This window comes from Taudactylus pleione, unplaced genomic scaffold, assembly GCF_031769625.1.
Source record: "Taudactylus pleione unplaced genomic scaffold, aTauple2 ptg000437l, whole genome shotgun sequence".
NCBI lineage: Eukaryota > Metazoa > Chordata > Amphibia > Anura > Myobatrachidae > Taudactylus > Taudactylus pleione.
In genome coordinates this window covers 1,984,498-2,004,813 of record NW_028284839.1, presented here as the reverse complement: position 1 = coordinate 2,004,813, position 20,316 = coordinate 1,984,498, and the positions used below count along the sequence as shown (strand labels likewise).

The following is a 20,316-nucleotide window of genomic DNA, read 5'->3' as shown; positions in this document are numbered from 1 at the left end:
TTGCACAGAAAGGGATCTGGTTAGAATCTAACCCATTACTGCATGCTCTTAGGCAGCAAAAATAATCTCTGAGCCAATAAATATTTGTGCTGCAGGTCCAGTTTTTCTTACATTCACAAATAATCTTTTATTTTATATTTTGTTATGGTATTAGAACTGCAACGCATGTCCTCCATCCCGTTATACTTACCCTCAGGTAGCCTCCTTGTCTTTCATGCCTCACCGACGGTCGGAGCCGTTGGGGGAAGGCACGGAACCCGGCTCCCACTGCTTATTCATTTACTGTGCAGTTATATATGTAATTGCATGTCAGTATGAACATGCAGGCACCTGCAGGCACATGCTTCACAGGCTGAAGAAAAAGTGTCCAGATAGAGGTTTGAGCAAATAACTGGTTGAGTTAATGGGGAAGGTGAATGAGTGGCCTATCCAAGCTGGCTTAAGCTGGGTACACACTATTGCGATGTGTACCCGGACGATGTGGTGGCTGACGGGCCGACATATTGTGCGGTACACATCAGAATGATGTAATGAAAGATAGAACAATCCCTTATTCAGCCCTTCATTACCTTTTGCAGCTCCGCATGTGGTATCATCCAGTTGGGCGTGTAGCACTGCCAACCAGCAGATATTGCTAATTACCGTGGGATCACGCAGATTGGCTGTACATACTGAACTGCATATTGGGCCGCTATTGCTCCAGTGTGTACCCACCTTTACATTACGTGAGAATTAATGGGTAATATGAGCGATCATTATTTAAAGGTCAGTCTCTATGTAGTCCACTAGGTGGCCATAAGGCTTCACTAAACATTTCTGAAAAATGCCTCCTTTATGTTCCCCATCTTGTTATTGTCTGTGTAGATTAGTGCTAAGAGAGCAACCAAAACATGCAGTTATTAAGAATCATCTATATCACAGTTACTGACCCCTCCCACCACTGTCAGTGATATCATCACCTAAGAGTTGCCCCCACTCCTACAGAGCATGTCAGCGACAGGTTGGGCTTAGCCAATTATAAATATACTAGTATAACTGAGTTGGCATATGCTGGGTCACCTCAGTCTCTTTAACCACATGGCCACTATATCCTGACACCCCCCCATGGCTCCCATACTTACCCCAGTGCCCGGTCCTCCTCTCCAAAGTTTGTCCTGTGTCCTTTGCAGTCGCAGCCATTGAAACACCTACCACCTGGTTGCTCATGTCCTGCTGCTTGTGTTTTGCAGCTGAGTTTATAACCTTGTCCTTGTCCTGCATTGTTTTGTATTACTATTAACTGTTTTTCTTGTGTGCTCATTTATGTACTGTGTAAGGCGCTGCGGAACCTTTGTGGCGCCATATAAATAAAGGATAATAATAATAATAATAATAATAATAATTGAAACACTGCCTAGTTTCCACTGCATGTGCATTGAGGAGACAAGACAGACTTTTTACAATTAATATGTAGATAATTTTTTTTTTATTTAAATGATGTGGTCACATACCTCAGGCACCACAGATGGTTGAGTGCCGTTGTTCAAAACCTATTGTTATATATATATATATATATATACACATGTACATATAAGAATTCGGGGGCACTCAGTGATAATGAACACAGAACACTGTTTAGTGAACCAACGTTTCAATGCCTCCAATCACGCATTTTCGTCAGGGTGTAAGCACCCTGACGAAATTGCGTGATTGGAGGCATTGAAACGTTGGTTCACTAAACAGTGTCATGTGTTCATTATCACCGAGTGCCACCGAATTCTTATGTGTATCAGGCTACCTGCACCAGCGTTCAGTGCGGAAGGCACCGACGTATTTATTCATTTTTTCATTGCTGTTCCTACACATTTCTATTGAAGAGTGCTGCTTTTCTAAAAACCTTTCTAAATACAGAATTTCTTAATAATTTTACGTATGTATTGTTTGCACTGCTAAGACAATGCATTGAGTTGCAGCTAGAGCAGTCTTCCATTTACAAGTTTGTACGACTGCGGGGATGGCTTGGCAATGTGACATCTGTTGGCAATTATCCTCCTTTATAACACTACAGCTTCCTGCTCTTCCTGTTTCATGTCGCTTGTCTGTTGTTTGCTTCAACCCACAGAACAAGAGAATCATCTATTATTTGGATAATTCACTGGAGTGTGACCCAGAGTTGCATGCTCATTGTCCTGCTGCCTCCAACTGCTCATCCCCCATCATTTCACAGTAGATCGAGTACCCAGCCTCTGACCACTGATTGCTTCCTGCCTTTCTGACCAACATCTCTGACCTGATTCTGCATGCTTCCTTCCTTTTCCTGACTGCGCGTACGACTCCTACGCCAGTAATCAGCACCTGCCATGATGTGCAACCATTCGCTCAATTGCTGAAGACAGAGCACCGAGTGAATTGTCTCTGACACAAAATACCCCTGCAAACAAATTTGTATTCACCATTCTCTGACTAACGAGAAATCACAGAGGCAAAAGGAAGTGGGAAGCTCAGCAGTTATCCCAACTAATATGAGATACTTAACTAGGATGCCATCTGAGGTGACTGCAGGGAAACACAACACATGGCAGGGAGATGTATTAAGGATAATAAGAGCAATCTGTGTGCAAAGTACATTTCCTCTGTACTTGCAAATTGTTAACTGTATGGAGAAAACTGGAAATAGAGCGATTAGCATTTTGCCAAAAAAAGGTGCAAACCGGTTGCAAAAGTGATGATTTGAGACTTTGGTCCTGATGCAAAGTTGTACAGTATTGCACAGGCGCAGGGAAGCGCAGGGAAGAGCAGGGAAGAGCAGAGAAGCGCAGGGAAGAGCAGGGAAGCATAAATGTAGGCCTCCTGGCAGCATCACAGATCTGAGTTCTGTGTCCAAAGACACATCATACAGTAGGATCTTCTGCGAGACCATTGTCAATCAGAGAAACCTGATGTTACTCAGATCTCCCCTCACAGCTCCGTAGCGGAGGCCTAGAAGTCTGCATCGGAAAATGCAGACCATGGCCTCGACACGTACACAAAACAGGAGCGACACGTCCCCGTTTTCTGTAAAGGAGACTGGGCCCGCCCACTACCCATCACCAAATGGCTGCAGCCTGTCAATTCAGGCTGCGGCTTTGGGGAACTACGAGAGATCTCGCTGTAGAAGACCGGTGCATGCGCAGTACAGCTCCTGAGTATGAGCCGATCTTCTAACATCGGAGTGGTATGAAAACCATTGGGCTTGTGTCCTACTCTAAATCAGGCCCATTAAATGCAATGTGGCCTCAAGAACTTATTTTACTAAGGGTGTGATCTATCAACAGCTCTAAAGAGTGGAAAATTGGGAAAGAGGAGAAAATGCCCAAAGGAACCAATTGGCTTCTACCTAAATGATAAATGATATAAGCCGATTGGTTCATATAAGCAATTTCAACACTGGACCACTCTTTAGACCTGTTGATACATCTCCCCCTTAGTATGTTCACTGTGTGGTGTACGTGCCAAAATTGTTCTTCAGTAATCCTCTTTATTTATTGCATTTTTCTCTACGTATGCCAGGGATAGTGTATTTACTGTTTTATTCTTTTTTTACTCTAGAGAACAGAATTCTGTACATTTTTAAGATGCAAAACAGGGATTCATTTTGGTCCCATAGGGAGTAAATATATTTTTTACATTTATTAAAAGTTAGTGAAACGTTTGTAAAAACTCTTTTTTCTTTAGCTACTTTCATGAAATGATTTCTGGCCGTACAGACATTTCTGCACAATGTACAGGAGAACGCTGAGAAGTGCATACAGACAGATGGGATGAGATCATGCTGGGGACTCAGGGCCTGATTCATAGCCACTCACTAGATGTGATCGCTCGCACGATGTTTATGCAAATTGTGTAGACAGTGCTATTGCACAGCATTTCTTACAGAGCGATCCCATAGTGTATGCAGACACCCACCAGCCTGTTTTAAGATGCCTACTTGTGCATGTCATGTCCAGGAAGTGTATGCAACCATCGGTACATTGGATGCTATTGCAGCGCTTGAGGTTGACCATACCCTGCAGCAAGGGCCACCATCAGGGGGGGACTGCTGGGACTGTAGTCCCGGGCCCGGACCCTGGCTGAAGAGGAGGGGGCCCACTAGCTCCTACCACCACTGCACAGCCAGCAGCCAAACTAACACCTTAAACAGCAGAAAGCGAGCCTGGCCACCAGCGCCGCTGCTACTGCCCACCAACCCGGTCACCATAAATGGAGAAGACAGCGGCTCCTCCGCCAACCTACATGACAGACATCCGGCGCCGGCCCCTATGGTCAATAAAGTTTGATTTGAAGTCGGCGAGCGTGACGTCATGATGTCACGCCGCACCACTGGAGGTAGAGGTCGGAGGAGCCGCAGTTCTAGTAGAGCAGCGTCTGCAGTGCGTAGTTGTCATGCGCGCTGACTTAGAAGCCGGAGCCTTCTTCAAGGAAATAAGGTAAGTGGAAAAAAGCTGGACTCGATCTATTAACCATAGGAAAAAAGTGGGGGAAAAAAAAAAGAAGGTGGGGAAGAAAAATGCTGTGCAGAGCCTGGATTTAACAAATAGTGGGGGCGGGTAGTGCATTGGGAAAAAAAAGGGGGAGACTGTAAAAAAAGGTGGTAAAAAAAAGCTGGCCAGAGACTGGGTCTAATAATAGGGATGGGGGGAGGGGGGGTGAGGTGGGCAAAAAAAAGCTGGGCAGCTGGTCAGAGACTGGATCTAATAACCAATGGGGGGCCCTGCTTATTTTGTCAGTCCCGGGCCCCACAATTTCTGATGGCAGCCCTGCCTGCAGCAAGCACTGCGAGTACTTCAGTGTAAAAACAAGCCAGGTGACGCGTACTATGATGCTGTATTATAATTATGCACACCTCTAAAACGCCGTTGAGATGCTCAGGCACACCTGCGTTTACACCTCCACTCCCCCGTTTTTAATGGCCAGCCCCTGTTACCACCTACAAACGGCTTCCCCTGTCACTCACTCTGCTGGGCTGTCTATGTGCAGCGAGCGAATGCATTGTGGACTTTCGGTAAGATATGCGCTCGCACTCTGCGATCCATACGCATGGGCACATTGCATACCATCAGCAGCAGCGAGCAGGTCTGAATCAGCTCCTCTGTACAGAAGAGAGAGTTAGTGGATATTATGAGACCTAAATTAGCTCTTTAAGGTAGATTTATTGTAAAGGTTCTAAAACAGCCAAGCGGTCATGTTGCCCATAACAACCACATTCTAGCATTATTTATCTATTGCATTCTATAAAATGTTATACATAATCCGATAGGTTGCTACAGGCAACCACAACCATTTGTCTGTTTTAGAAGCTTTATTAAATTTACCTCTGTGTGTTTAATAAATCTACAGTGTAAAGGCCAACCATACATGGTGCGATTTGTATAAGATCCGATCTCGCATACGATTTCCCTTGAAAATTTTTCGCATTGAAATTCTGTACAATTTGTGTAAAGAAAAGGAACGATTGTACAAACGACCATATGATTAGATGTATCTTAAACGAAAGTAAATAATTTAAGATATATCGTATGCAGCAAACAACCACACGATGCATCAGGCCAGGGACATCGTACATCAGCAAAAGTGCGAACGATGTGTGTCACATCGTACACGATCGGTCTAAATCTATCTGCAAAACCATTTGATCTAGCATGACGATACACGACGCCGAAGATGCGCATCGGCATCGTAATCGTGTATGAAAACACCACTTTTAGTTTTTATACGATTGGTCGTTTCGATCCATCGAAAACGGCCATATCATGTATAAAATCATGCCGTGTATGGGGCCTTAACTTTGTTTCAGCACTAACTGCAGCCGGTCTGATGTATTTGTTGTGTTCCGAAAGGTCTAGTTTGACCTACTGGAAGTACTCGAATATAAGTAATAAAAGTAAAAAATAATAAATAAAACAGGGAACAAAACCCAGTTTCACGCCAGTGCATCTAGATGGAACGCTGAGCAGATTTCAAGATGCATGTCTATAGTTTCAATAACTTTCCTAAACGTAGAAAGCGATAACTAAACCGTATATCAAAGTAAATGGAACAAATATGGTGAAATAGGACATCGGTAGTAATTACCGCCGGACACAAGTTCAAATCCCGACAGCGGCTGCTCGGCATGGGTAAAAATCCCGATCGTCCCCAGGTAAGTATTTACTAACCTAACCTCCCCCCCTAATCCTAACCCTCCTTAGGGATGCCTAACCCTAACCTTCCCCCCAGTGCCTAACCCTAATCCCCCCTCTAAGTGCCTAAACCTAAACCCCCTTCCCCGCTGCCTAAACCTAAGTACCCCAGGGGGTGCCTAACCCTAACCTTCCCTCCCCCTAGCCTATCCCTAACATCCCGGGGGGGTGCCTAAAAGTGCCTAACCCTCTCCTCCCGCGGCTGTCCGCACCCTCGCGCCCTGCATCACTTCGATCGGGATGCCGGGCGCCGGTCTCCCGACGTCGGTAAAATGACAGGCGTCTACATTTAGACACCTGTCATTTAACCCTCGATGGGATAAAGCAGTTGAGAAGCCGGCCGTCGGGATTACGTCCACCGGCTTCCCGACTGCATACCATTTCTAGGGATGCACCTATTGATACTTCATGGAAAAGAATGTTTTTTTTTCTTTTTACTATTTACTAGTTAACTGTGTAAAGTTCAATCAAATGCTCTTATGAATAGATATGTGATTGTTCAACTAGCAAAAATGCTAAAATGTATCTAAAGGGAAAGCTGCAACGTTTCCAAGCATTATCGGGTTAAACAGATAAAAAAATAAATAAATGTGTAGACAATTTATATTAACAAATGTTTTTTATATAGAATGTGTTTACATGCAGCACTTAACGCTAGGATCTCATAAACATCCAACAGTACATGTTCTCACCCTAGGGGCAGTGACCCAAATCTTTACTAAAACCATTGGTCATGTCAGTAATATGTTCTGGTTGTTACTGGTTTTGTCTGTTGACAGGCCATTATGAAGCTATCAAGTGGCTTCTTATTGGTCGGGAGTTTCACACTCCTCCCTCGTTGCACACTTATTTGGTTGGTTAACACTGCCTCATTGTGTAGTTCCTGGGACCAAAAAAAAAAAAGAACAGTTTGAAGATTAAATAATTTTTGTAATGAAGTACAAACTTGCATTGCCCCAAAAGGCCCAAACTATATTAAGCTTTGTTTTCTATCATTTATATTCCCATATTCTAATTCAGGATACAATCACTGCAGTCTCGAGGGGGAAATAAAACCACTAAATGAGTGACATGATTAAAGGTTTTGGGCCCCCTGAAATACTGGACCTCTTGACAAATACATTAGGGCGTCCATTTACTAAGCAGTTTTAGGAGACAGAGTGAAAAGTGATAAGAAAGTGTAAGGTGCCAGCCAATCAGCTCCCAACTGCCATCTCACAGGCTGTGTTTGAAAAATAACAGTTGGGAGCTGATTGGCTGGTACCTTATCACTTTCTTATCACTTTTCACTCTGTCTCCTAATGCTGGGCATACACAGCCAGATAAAATGCCTGTCAGACCGACAGACATTTTATCTGGCCGGCTGCCAGCCGCAGATGTCGCCAGCATACACTGTGAGATTTCTCTCACAGTGTATTCAGCAGACATCCGCGCTCCGCCCCCGGGGGAGGAGACATTTCCCTGTTCCTTCTGTAGGAAGGAACACAGGAAATGTCTGTCTGTCGGGCGCGGCTGGGCATACACTGCCCGATGCGGCCGACAGTTTAAAGGGAAATATCGCATCGGACGGGCATGCTGGACAATCCAGCATGCCTGACCGAGCAATATATAACCCTCGGTCGTCCCCCCACACGCAACAATTATCGGGGCATTCCGCCAATATCAGGCGGATCATCCCGATAAATGTAGCGTGTATGGCCAGCATAACACTGCTTAGTAAATAGACCCCTAGGTTGCCTAATGATAGCACTGGTCCTAATCGTATGCTTTATCTCTCATATAGTATTTGTTAAATTTAGTATTAGCTATGTACAGTAGTTTCTTCACAGAAGAAAACCTGAGTACAGGGGCAAGGGGCATAACTAGACCTAGGAGGGCCCCAAAATTTTCATGGGCCCCCTAGGTCCTTCCCCGCTCTACTCCCTCCCTTCCCTGCACCCCCCTCACTCCCTCTCTACTCGACTTATCTGCTCCCTGGTTGCGCTGTGCAGAGCAGGCACACCACCTCTCCCGGTCGGCTCCATCTCTCCTTACTGACTGATGCTGGGAGAAGGCAGCCACGCCTCCTCTCAGAATCAGCCAATGAGGAAAGCCAGAGGCGAAGCCGACTGGGAGGATGTGACCACGGAGCAGGTACGTTGAGGAGAAGGGAGTGAGGAAGGTGCGGGGGTCAGTGTGGCGGGTGCGGGCGCAGACTGAGGTCTGGCACTGTAGGTGCAGGGGGAGTGCCCCATAGCAGCCACACCCCCTGCACCTATGGTAGTTATGCCACTGACTGGGGCAATACTCATTTGTGCTTGAGTACATTTTATCTGTTATCCACCACTATTCAGAGCGATAACAGATTAACAGATGTCTTCTTGGGGCAATTTAACGGGAACCTCATGCAGGGAATTGCTCCAATAAGATACTGCCCCAGCAAAGTGTGTACAATACTAGCTTTCACTGTCACCTTACTGCCCAGATACAGGCCTAACTCACCTATGGGCCATCTGAAGATGGACAAGCTTGGTATATTGGAGTTCATCGCCATTTCCCTAATCCAATATATATATATATAGTATATATACAATGGTGTTCTGCGGGTCTTTAGTTAAGGCAGGATTTCTGTGTTGTTTCCTGAATTGCAGCTTTTCATAAAATGCCCTAGATGCTAAAAGCATCAACAAACAGGCAGAAAGGGCAGTTTCGGAACAAATCACAATGATAAATAGATCCTAAAATGTGAAAAAGGCAGCCAAACAGTTTAATAGACAGACACACAGGGGTATGTTTACTAAAGTGAGAGTTTTTTGGAGCGGAGATGTTGCTTAAAGCAACCATTCAAATTATACCTATTACCTTCTAGAAGGTGCAAGTTAAATGTAAATAGAATCTGATTGGTTGCTATAGGCAACATCTCCACTTCTAAAAACTCTCACTTTAGTAAATATACCCCACAGTGCCTGATTTTATGATACTGTGTATGGAAAGGAATGTTAAAATTGCTTTAATTACAGAGGGCCTGATTCAGAGCCAGACGCTATTTGCGAACGGTCGCTCAGAAAAAGGGGCCAGCTATTTAAATTGAGCGCTCGCTCTTTGCGGTCTGTTGACACCTCTATGTCTGAGCGAGCGAATGAAACATGCGCTCGCTGTTTTTTAAAGACGCCCCTGGCCGTTCGCATCATACGTCATCTCTGCTATTTATTAGATTAATCGAGTACTTCGAAAGGCGTCTGAACTGCTCGCAGTGCTTGTGGTTGGTTTTTCCTACCGCAATCATGCGAACAGTTCAGGCTAAGAGACAACCAAGTGACGTGGCCGATGACGCTGCTTTGTTAATTATGCACACCCTTAAAACGCCCGTTTTGACCCTTTGGCACGCCTGCGTTCGGATCTCCACTCCCCGTTTTCAAGCACCTTCCCCTGTTACCACCCACAAACGCCTCATCCTGTCACTCAAATTAGCAGACACTCGCTATTTTGCGAGCGCACAATTTCCGACTGCAATGACTGGTTGGCGCATGCGCATTACGACCCATACGCATGCGCAGATGTGCGAACATCGCTCGGAGCGAACGAGCGGCCGCTTACGAGCGGCTCTGAATCAGGCCCAGAGTCAGCAAATGTTGCACTATACATGAGAGGCACATGTGCAAAGCAAGCTAATGTACTGTAACTGATATTTGTATACAAAGGTGCAGTAAAATACGTATCATTTCCAAAAACGCAGAATGAAGACCCTTATTTTATCTAACATAGAACAACATTATCTAGGCTTTTCAAACATTAAAATCATATTGCAGCCTGTATTTACAGTAACATTATGTTTATTAATGTTTGTAAAAATGCTGCAATTTCCAATAATAAGCTACGCAGGTACAGATGTGTCCACATACACAGACCCGCCAAGAGCAGCGGTGGGCCCGGGTAACAGGGGGCGTGGCCTAATCATGGGAGGTGTGGCCATGCCCCCTTAGGGAGAAAAAAAATCAGGAGGGGCACAATCAGTGTGATCGCTCCCCCCACAGGCATAGGGGACTTCTGTGGCTGCTGCTCAGCAGCCATGAGCAGTCTCCCACTGCAGCTCAGCACACGCTGTATGTGTGCTGTTCTGCTGTGAGGGAGGGGGGGCGCGGCGCCGGACCAGGGTCCCCGCCGGGCCCCTCAGGAAGCCTGGGCCTGGGTAATTTGTACCCGCTCCCCCCCCTCTCGGTGCCCTTGCACATACACTTTTCCTAAATTCGAGCCGTGTCATCAAATTTGCCATGCCTTTGATGCGGCTGACAGTTCACCGGTAAATATCGCATCGGATGGCATGCTGGACAACCAGCATGCCCGACCGAGCAATATTTAACCCTCGGTCGCCCCCCCCACCCGCTACAATTATCGGGGCGATCCGATAATTGTAGTGTATATGGCCAGCTTCAGCCGTGACGACATCTCGTGCCAAATGAAGAAAAAAAGGAAAAGTGTATGAGGACACATCTGTAGTCTGTGAGAACAGTTTTGAGGAAAATTATAATTTATGTTTCCCTACAGAATTTTTGCAAAATCAAAGAGCAAATTTAAGGATGCTTAAAAGGAAGAAAAATAAAACGGATTAGAGAAAATGAAATCCCATATGAATGGGCATGTGCACATGAATAATTTTCAATAATATTATGTTTATTAATCTTTTTTTACAGCATGTGAAGAGCCATTAAAAAGTCTGCTTGTTTAAAAGGCACAAAATTACTTTTCTTTCTAACCATTACATATATAGTAATTCTCAATAGCTGTACTTGTTCTCTCTCTATACACGACAGCTGGGAGCAATTCTTATCACATGATTTACTTGCAGTCAACTAAAAAAGATATCACTTTTTATACTATGTCTATAGGAGCCTATTATCAAGCCCTTCTGGACCCAGTAACCATGTGTAAATATCAACAAATTGTTGGGAATAGCAATATGTTTTGGAGCCTTTATCACTTTTCTGATAAATAGGTCCCTCAAAGCAGGATGTATCATGTATCGCATATACTATGCAATACATCCTACCCCTTATCGCATGCATATCGGCATTTATTAACGCTGCATGCATGATTACTTATTCTTAAGACAGCTCTTCCAGTAAGAACTGTTCTTGGAATGAAAGAACTTCCGGTTTATGACCCAGTTGTCTTCTTGTGCATGAGCAGCCGGCAGCAAGCACATGTGTAAGCCGCATGTGGAAGGAGAGGGATCCTTGGGATCCTTCTCTGGAAGCTCATAGTGGTAAGATGCCCATAGGCTATTGGGCACAAGCTCTGGTAAGTGTAGCTTTTCTGGAGCTTGATGCATAATGGGCACATCACAGCCATCGCAGCAGATATCGGAGAATAACATAAGTATCGCGGTAAACCACCAACAACTGTAGTTTTTGGAGGTTTGACCGTAATTTACTGTTTAATACAGCCCGTCCTAAGTCTCCAAATTTGGTTTTATACTTAGAAAATCCATGTAGAGAGATGTTGCACCTCCTTGCAACCTCAAAAAAGGACACATTGCTCGGATACATAAATCCATTCACTTCAGTGCCCATGGACCTTAGTGAGGATCCTTGGTTGCTTAATTGAGAATCTGGCTCTACCTATAATGGCGAAGATGGCGATCCTACATCTATGACTGCTACTGTTTTCCTCCGTACTGTTCTATAACCACCGTCTTCTGTCCTCCAGCTGTCGAGGATCATTAGTGCCTTATAGAGCACGTATCTCAATTCAAAATCTGTCATCTGAACTATGGAGTCTAGGAAGCACTTGACTGAATGATAAAACAGCTGCCTAATCAGGTGCCATCTGGACTTAATAGTTTACAGACAACTTATAAATAGTGGCCAGTATACGTTATACTTGAGCACGGCAGAGAAAATTCAAAAAGTGTCTATTTCATTGGTTTTAGCATACAGTCAATGAAATAATGAGTCAATGCATTTGAAGTTTAGACCGCAGAGTACAGTAGCCTGATTTAGTAATGGCAAGCCTGTGTATTTATACTGCCTGGAATACACCGTGATACCCTCTTCCAATCTGTGACTACAATGATTTTAATCAAGTGTAAAATGAGAAGAAGTCATCCTTACCAATTTTTCAAGACGAGTGTTGTTATCAATGCAGCAATGACCATGATTAGGGAGACAGTGATGGTAATTATCTGGTGTACTGCTAGACCTGTACAGAGAAGCAAAGACAGAAGCAAAGGAATGTGATAAATGAGCTAAAACAAACAGATTTAATAACAATAGATAAAATAGCAGGAAATGCAGTTTAGATGTGAAAAGCTCTATCAAAGAATATGATTCTGCAAAACAAATCATGGTTAAGGATCCATGCGCATACCTATGAAAGCTGTAAAGAACATAATACCTGGCTAAATGTCTACATATGCTGTATCAAATACTCATTAAATAAGTTACTGTGAAAGACAGGAGCTGAAACCCTTGAAAACCAATCACAAATGTACTTTTTTTTTTTTAAACTAACCAAGAAAAATCTGAGTTAAAATCTGATTGGTTGTATATATCCTTCTGTTGGTTTTGTTCTGTAAGGGGGAGATGTATCAAACGTTATAAGAAGGACAAGCAGAGACAATGACCATCGCAACCAATCAGCTTCTAGCTATCATTTTATAGAATGTACTTGACAAATGATAGCTAAAAGCTGTTTGCTTGCTATGGGTAACATCTCCACTGTTCCTCTATTTAAGATTTGATACATCTTCCAGTGTTCTAATCTTCTTTTAGGATACATGTTGGACCACCATTGTGAACAAGTAGGTCTATCCCTTGCAATGCTCTTTGCATTCATTGGCTACAGGCTGGTTTTGTAAGGACTCCTTTGCTCCATGGTTATTGAAAAATTGATTTACTATAGCTAAAAGATAAACATTTTTAAAAAGTTGCATCAAGCACTCCAACAATCTAAGCATGAGTGATCCGCTTACACAAGACATGGACATCGTTGACTTAAAAAAATACAATCATATCACAGCATCTATAAATGGATAGTTTTCTGGTAGCGATTACGGTTGTTTAACAGCTTTGTAGGCTGGTTACCCATTGGCACTAGGAAAATTGCAATTGGGTATGTGAGCATGTGGTGGTAAACAGTGCTTGCAGTCCGCCTTGTGTGCCAGTAGATCACACTCCACTGACGCCTTTGCAATGAATAAGAGAAATAGAGAAGGAAACATCCAACAGAGGCTGTACCACAGCTGCCATTCCCGACCACTGGCACAAGTGGTTATAAGGCAATTGAATCCAATAGAGTTTATCCTCACACGCATTGAAATGCTGTCAATAGCATAAAAAAACCCACAAAACAAATTTAACACGAGCCAGAAAGGGGTCTTAAGCTCTGTATACACTGAGACGATGTTGGCACGATATGTCGTTTCCGCCCAAATCGGAGTGACATAACGGCGCATCGCTCAGTGTGCATGGCCAATATGCACTCTCCCAAGGCTGCTTGTGCTGTATGTCCAACCGGACGATATCACAAGCGGCCCTGTTGCAGGTAATGAAGGACGGAATGAGGTAATGTTCCATCTTTCATTAATTCGTTTTGATGTGTACCCATGATCTTATATGTCGGCCCGTCTGGGCCAACATATCGGCTGGGTACACATCGCTCAGTGTGTACCTAACCTTACTGTTCATTATGGTTTTAGAAGGTTGTTTCTAAGTAGAGATGTGTGCTGAATGGTTTTGGTTTTGGCTCTGGATTCATCTTCATATTTTGGTTTTGGATCTGTTTTCTTTTTTTTAAATTGCAAAAATGTTTCTAAAGCAGCTAATATCTTGTAATTTTTGCAAAACTAAAGTCAAAATTTAGATTTAAATCTGAATTCCGAACCGCTGGAAGATCAGAACCGCGACTTAGATCTGTCCGAATCTCCTCAGATCAGAACTGTGGCTCGGATCTTTCTCAAATTACCAAATTCTGGTGGATTCGGATTTCTGCAGAACCGAACTGTACATCTCTACTTCTAAGTGTACAAACATTAATGACAATTTTGATAAAACATAATATTTGTGATACCCACACATGGTAGTAAAGACATAAAAACAGTAACACTAATCAAACAAGTTAAGAAAAATTCAATATAGCTGCTGAAGACATACAGTACACCCCTATTTATCAATATGTGACGATAACAGTGGTTTTCTATCACTTATTGCATTCCTATGAAATTATCACTGAAGCAGGTGAGTGATACTCAGCTCCCCGGCTGTACTGGATGCCTGTGGCAAGAGGAGTCTTACCACATGACCACACAGTCTTAGATTGAGCTGCATGATGCCTTTGCCAGTTCATACGTGTTCAGGGAAAATGGAAGCTCCGGAAGCCCCAAAGGTCATTATGTTATCTGGCAGGAGACATCCTAACTAGAACCCTTCATACTGTAGTCCTGAAATTTTGGGTCAAATATTAATTCTCAATAATACACGCAAACCAGTATTTACAGCTAAAAATCTCATACAGGTATGGTACACTGGGCTCAATTCAGACCCGCTCGCTGGATGCGTATGCAAATTCGGCAAGGTAGGCGATCGGACGACAAGGCATTAGCACGCCCACTATGTCTTCTGAGCAATCGCTTTGTGTATGCAGATGCCCACCAGCCAGTCTTAAGACGCCTACTTGCGCACATCATCTCCAGGAAGTGTATGCAACCATCAATACCATCGAGTACCATCGGATGCATATGCAGCGCTTGTGGTTGACCATACCCTACCACAAGCACTGCGAGCACTTCAGTGTACTTCGTGTACTATGATGCTGCCTGTTAATTATGCACGCCTCTGAAACGGCCTTAAGACGCTCCTGTCACTCATTATGCAGGGCAGTCTATGCGCGGCGAGCGTACGCTTCCCAATCCCTCGCACTGGTTTGTGCATGCACACTGCGATGCGTACACATGCACAGATTGCAAACATCGTCTGTCTGCATGCGAACGCTTCCTTGCGAGTGAGTCTTAATCAGGTCCACTGTACCTTTACTTAGTGATCCTAAAATTATAAATTACGTAAAGTTCATAAATACAACATGTCTAGTTTTAAAAACATGTGTCCTGAAATTAGACTAAACCACATTTATAGAATAATACCACAACATTTACTGTGACCTTTTTAGTAAGTCTATGTTATGCTGTATGTGTAAAGCTGCGTATCCACTTGCCGATTAAAATGAGCGATTGAACGATAACGATATCATTATCGTTCAATCGCTCATTAATCGTGCATGAATCGGGCATGAAACTGTCAAAAACGACCAGCGATGTGAGCTCCCGTTGGTCGTTTCCGACATCAATCATCGCCTGAACATGACGGTCAATCTGCCGATAACGAAAGATTGACTATGTTCAGGGATGAGGGAGGGTGCCTACACTGAACAACATATTGTTCAGTGTAGGCACTGCAGGGGAAGAGGAACGACTGTACAATTACAATGTTGTAATCGTACTGTCGTTCCACTATCTGCTAGTTTATACGCACCTTTACACTTATAATAATATCTTGCAAGGGTCACACCTCCCATATATGTATAGACTATCAGAGAGCAGTAATACTTTCTGCTGAGCCCAAGGAGATGACCGGAAGGTTTTGCTAGAACTCCCAGAGTATATTCAGTGCTCTCCCATGTCACCAGGGGGCAGTATGTGCTTCCAATGTGGGTAAAATACAGTAGTTACAGCACTGACCGATCAAGAGATTAACTAGACGACCATTGGTTCCTTCAAAGTTCACTTGGGGCATCGCTGATAGTCATCAAATTGCTACTGCAATGTGATATTATGTTTTTATTGAGAGGACACCCATATGATATTGCTTTTACGTACATTTCTACCTGGGAGCAGTAGTTCCTGGACATAACAGATACATCAGTGGATGTGAAAGAGTTAAGGGCTGATCTGAAAATAATAATTCTGTCTCTTTAGTCATTAATCGTATGCTCATATATGTAGATATGTAATATATTATATAACTGAGGTTTGAAAGCAGCACAATTACATTCAATCATGTTATATGGCTTTTACATTGAAAAATAAATCACTGTCAAGCAGATTTTCTATGATATGCAGATATATTGCTATAATCCTATTACAGAAGAGAATGGCATAGAGATATTATACCAAGTGTTCTACACATTGTGTAGTCTCTACTTTCCAATTTCGGAATCAGTGATGAAAGCCCAAAATAGCTCTTCCACAAATTGACTCTCAAGAATTTTTCTCTCTTTTTTTTTTATTGCTTCATCTATGGATTTCCTGCATAAATACTGTAGACAAACATGGGGCAATATATTTCATTTTCCTATCTACTGTATTACTGTATAAGCATTCTCATCACTGACATGATCTTGTGGACATTCTTTTATGTTCAGAATTCTAATAACACATCTCTGAGAACATTGAGTCTATATATAAAATAATTTCTACAGACTGTGTTATTACCAAACACATTTTCGAAAAAGCGATTTTGTCAACTGAATAAAATGAGATATGATGTTTAGCTGATCCAAATTTGATTCTAAATAAGACACGGATATGATAAAATCTCTTTCAGTGGCCTGTTTGGTAAACAAGTTTAAACACCATAGGATTGCTTTTTAGCCAAAGCACTGAAGCTTTTTGCAGTTCAAAAACAGACCACAATTATCAATTTATTGGGGCCATTTATCAAAGTGTGAAAAGCCCTAGCTCTGGGAAAAGAGAGTGTTTTTTTTCACCACAGATAGAGTTTTCGGTTTCTCCTTATCTATACAGGGATTCACAGTGGTGAGAGCACTACTTACCACCGTGCTAGCGATAAGATCTCACTCCAATCCTTATCATGCGGTCATCATTTCAAGATAGCATTTTCTCAATTCAGAAAGATTTTAAATGTTATTTTATATCTATTTTTTTACATTTTCTTTCTTGTCATTTAGTGGCAATGATAGCCCAAGCCTGGGCTTTAGTATCGCTATCCCCTGTGACTGACTTGGAGAAGCAGTAAGTTGCTACCGCTCCTGGCTCAGATACAGTAAGATTGAAGATGAAGTGCTAGAGAGGGAAATGCTTGCAAGAGCTTACAGTTTAGGCTGAGAGGCCAAAGCTATTAAAAGGACTTAGAGTAGACATGGGACTTGAGGTGGTAGAACATGAAGATGGAGGTGGAAGAACAAGAAGATGGAGGTGGGAGAGATTATAATGAAGAGCTGGGTATTGAAAGAGTGTTTAAAAGATTGAAAGGTTCAAAGAGTCTGGTCAGCCCAGGTAGGGAGTTCCATAAGATTGCACACAGGACTGGATGTGTAGAGTGAAACTGAGAGAAGATCAAGAATGTCACTAAGGCAGTGAGTTTGGACAAATGAGAGATTGTGACATGGTCAACTGTGAGGTGGCTAGAGGAGGTATAGTGACACTAAGAGTGTCGAAGATGAAGAGCACATTTTCAGATATGTTGAGTGTAAGATTATTTAGGGACAACCAGGTGATTATGACAGAACACATGGGATAAAACAGATGTAAAGTAGTTGGGTGAGCAAAGGAAGATATGTGTGTCATCTGCACAGGAGGAGTGTATTAGGTCATAAAAGGCATACATAGCAGAAACATGGGCCAATAAGAGAAGAAAAGAAGGCGCGACAAATAGAGAAGATGACATGACAGCAAGGCATTTAGAGAGATAGGAGATGAACCAGGAAAAAACAGTGCTGCAAAGGCCATGAGAGAAAGGGTGTTGAGTAGAAGAAGTAGGTCCATGGTATCAAAAGTAACAGACAGGTCAATTAGAATGAGTATTGAGAATTTAACCTTTGACTTATCCATTATTAGATCAACAGTCACATAAGTTAGAGCAAATCCTGACTACAATATAAGAAGAGACTAAGCAGAGAGATAGCGAGTCAACAGGCTTCATTCGTTTTGATTCAAAGGGGAGGAGAGAAATGGGGCTGTAGCTGGAGATAGAGGTGAGGGTCAAGGGATTGTTTTTGGAATATGTAGGAAAAGTGCCAGTGGAAATAGATAAATTAAAGAGATAAGATAGAAACAGACAAGCATTGGTGATGGAGAAGTCTAGAAGAAGACCATTTGGGGAGAAAGAACTGAAGATAGGAAAGTGATTTAAAGAGAAAGTTGATGTACTGTGAAGATTTCTTGATGGATGGTGTCAAAGTCATGAGCAGTGAGGGAGGAGGGTACAGTGGTGGCAATGGTGAACAAAATGAGTTGATGGTGGGAAAAGAGGTATACAGTGTTGGTAATCTGGTTGGATATTATGGATCTAGAAAAGATTTGCTTGGCAAGAGAGAGTGAGAGTGGAGGATCATAGTAAGATGACATGATACATTTGAAATGGAGGAAATCTGTTTTGGAACAAGATTCTATCCATTTGTGCTGAACCCATTTCTGACTTGGATTGCTAAAGATGGTGTGGTGGCTTGAGCTAATTTGTGGAGGGTCATGGTGAGAGTAATGTTGTAGAATGAGACTACAGTATTGCAAAATGGGTATAAATAGGAGAGATGAGTGGTTCAAGTGAAGCTGAGCAGAGGATCAGGTCAAATTCATTTAGTTGCTGCTGTGTAGGAACTGAGTTGAGTTCAGGTTGGGGTGGAGGCAAGTTAAGCTTGATAGATAGATATATATCTTGGATAGAGAGTGGTAAAGCAAAGTGCAGAGAGATTGGAGCTTGCATGATAGAACATAATGTATTGGGAGTGTCTGTTGTACTGGGTGGGAGCAAAAAGTATGGTGGTCGCTCATATCAGTTTAATGACATAGCACAGGTGCTTGTAAAGGCCGGGGTTTACACTGAACACAGAAAAATAGGGATTTGCCCTCCAGCGCACTGCAGCGAAATCAACAAAAAATACTTATATCCTACATGATAATAGAGATTCAGAGATATTAGTTACATACATTTGCAAATATATAAAGCGCCAGGCCATCGTCAAGGCTCCTCTATACTGGCATCCCTAACATTAAGGGGTTCACGTCCGAGAAGCAAGGTACCCCAAAAAATTCCAGCCAAGAACCATCCCCAGGGCATCACACGAAAAGGGGAAAATAGGTGATAGTGAAGTGAAAAGGATAGATGAGTAAAGATAAATCAATAAGTGTTAATGGAAGGTGAAAGAATTAAAATGTGAATTAAGTGGTGATGCCCTGAAAAAGGTAATCACCACTTAATTCACATAGATATTTTTTTATCACTTTTCTAATTGTTTGTTTATTATTTATGTAATTTTAATTCTTTCACATTTCACAGTTATTGATTATTATTATTATTAATAATAATAATAATAATAATAATAATAATAATATACAATGCATACACTCTGATAAAGAAATTAGGATAAAAAAAACTTTTTCTTTCCCAATGTTACTGAGCATCAACAGACTTGTTATAATTTTTGAAACACGAGTAAACATATTTGAGGAACAAAATCAAAATAATGAACAGCTGTACGTTGTCTTCAGACCTTTTACTTTTAATTAATCATTTTACAAGACTTAATAAAAAAGTAGCTCATTGAGGGTCTATTTCTGTTCAGCTGTCTGTATTCAACTTGATAAGCTATTTTGCAGTTGCACTATTTTTAAAAGGGAATATTTCATTAAAACAAAATATAATGTATTATTCACAAAACCAAAATGAATGTATGAGTCTTTAGAAATAGAGTAATTAAATTCTGCTTCCTGGGTAAACTGCACAACCTATCACCCCAAACTACCTGCTCAGCACAGATTCTATTTGTATCATAAATTAGTTTTAAATAAATTCTGTGATATCACTATGCTCACTTGGTCTACAGATTGCATAAGTAACATAATGTTAATTGGATACAACTATTGGGCTCTATTCAGGTACATAATGAAATAGCTACCGGAATATTTCATTATATATCGCATCTTCTCCAGATGGTGAAATTAAATTGAGAAGTGAAACTGAGTCAAGAAGTTTCCATTCTTCTATGAATCTCTCTCCCCATACTAGCATAGTAGTGTATGGAGAACCGATTCTAAAGGCGGGAATCCTCTAGAAGATAAAGTTGAAAGATTGAACGATAACGATCGTTTGATCGTTCAATCGTTTGCAAAAATGTCTAAAACGACCAGCGA

At 42.2% G+C, this 20,316-nt stretch overlaps 1 protein-coding gene across 4 annotated transcripts in view; it reads right to left on the bottom strand.

Annotated features, from left to right (window-relative positions):
- Positions 1 to 20,316, bottom strand: part of AJAP1 (adherens junctions associated protein 1) — a 325,451-nt gene that overhangs the window by 71,858 nt on the left and 233,277 nt on the right. For all 4 annotated transcript variants that reach the window (XM_088447727.1, XM_088447729.1, XM_088447728.1 and 1 more), the window contains one exon: positions 12,287 to 12,374. In XM_088447727.1, the coding sequence (XP_088303853.1) occupies positions 12,287 to 12,374 (88 nt within the window). The remainder of the gene's footprint in view (positions 1 to 12,286; positions 12,375 to 20,316) is intronic.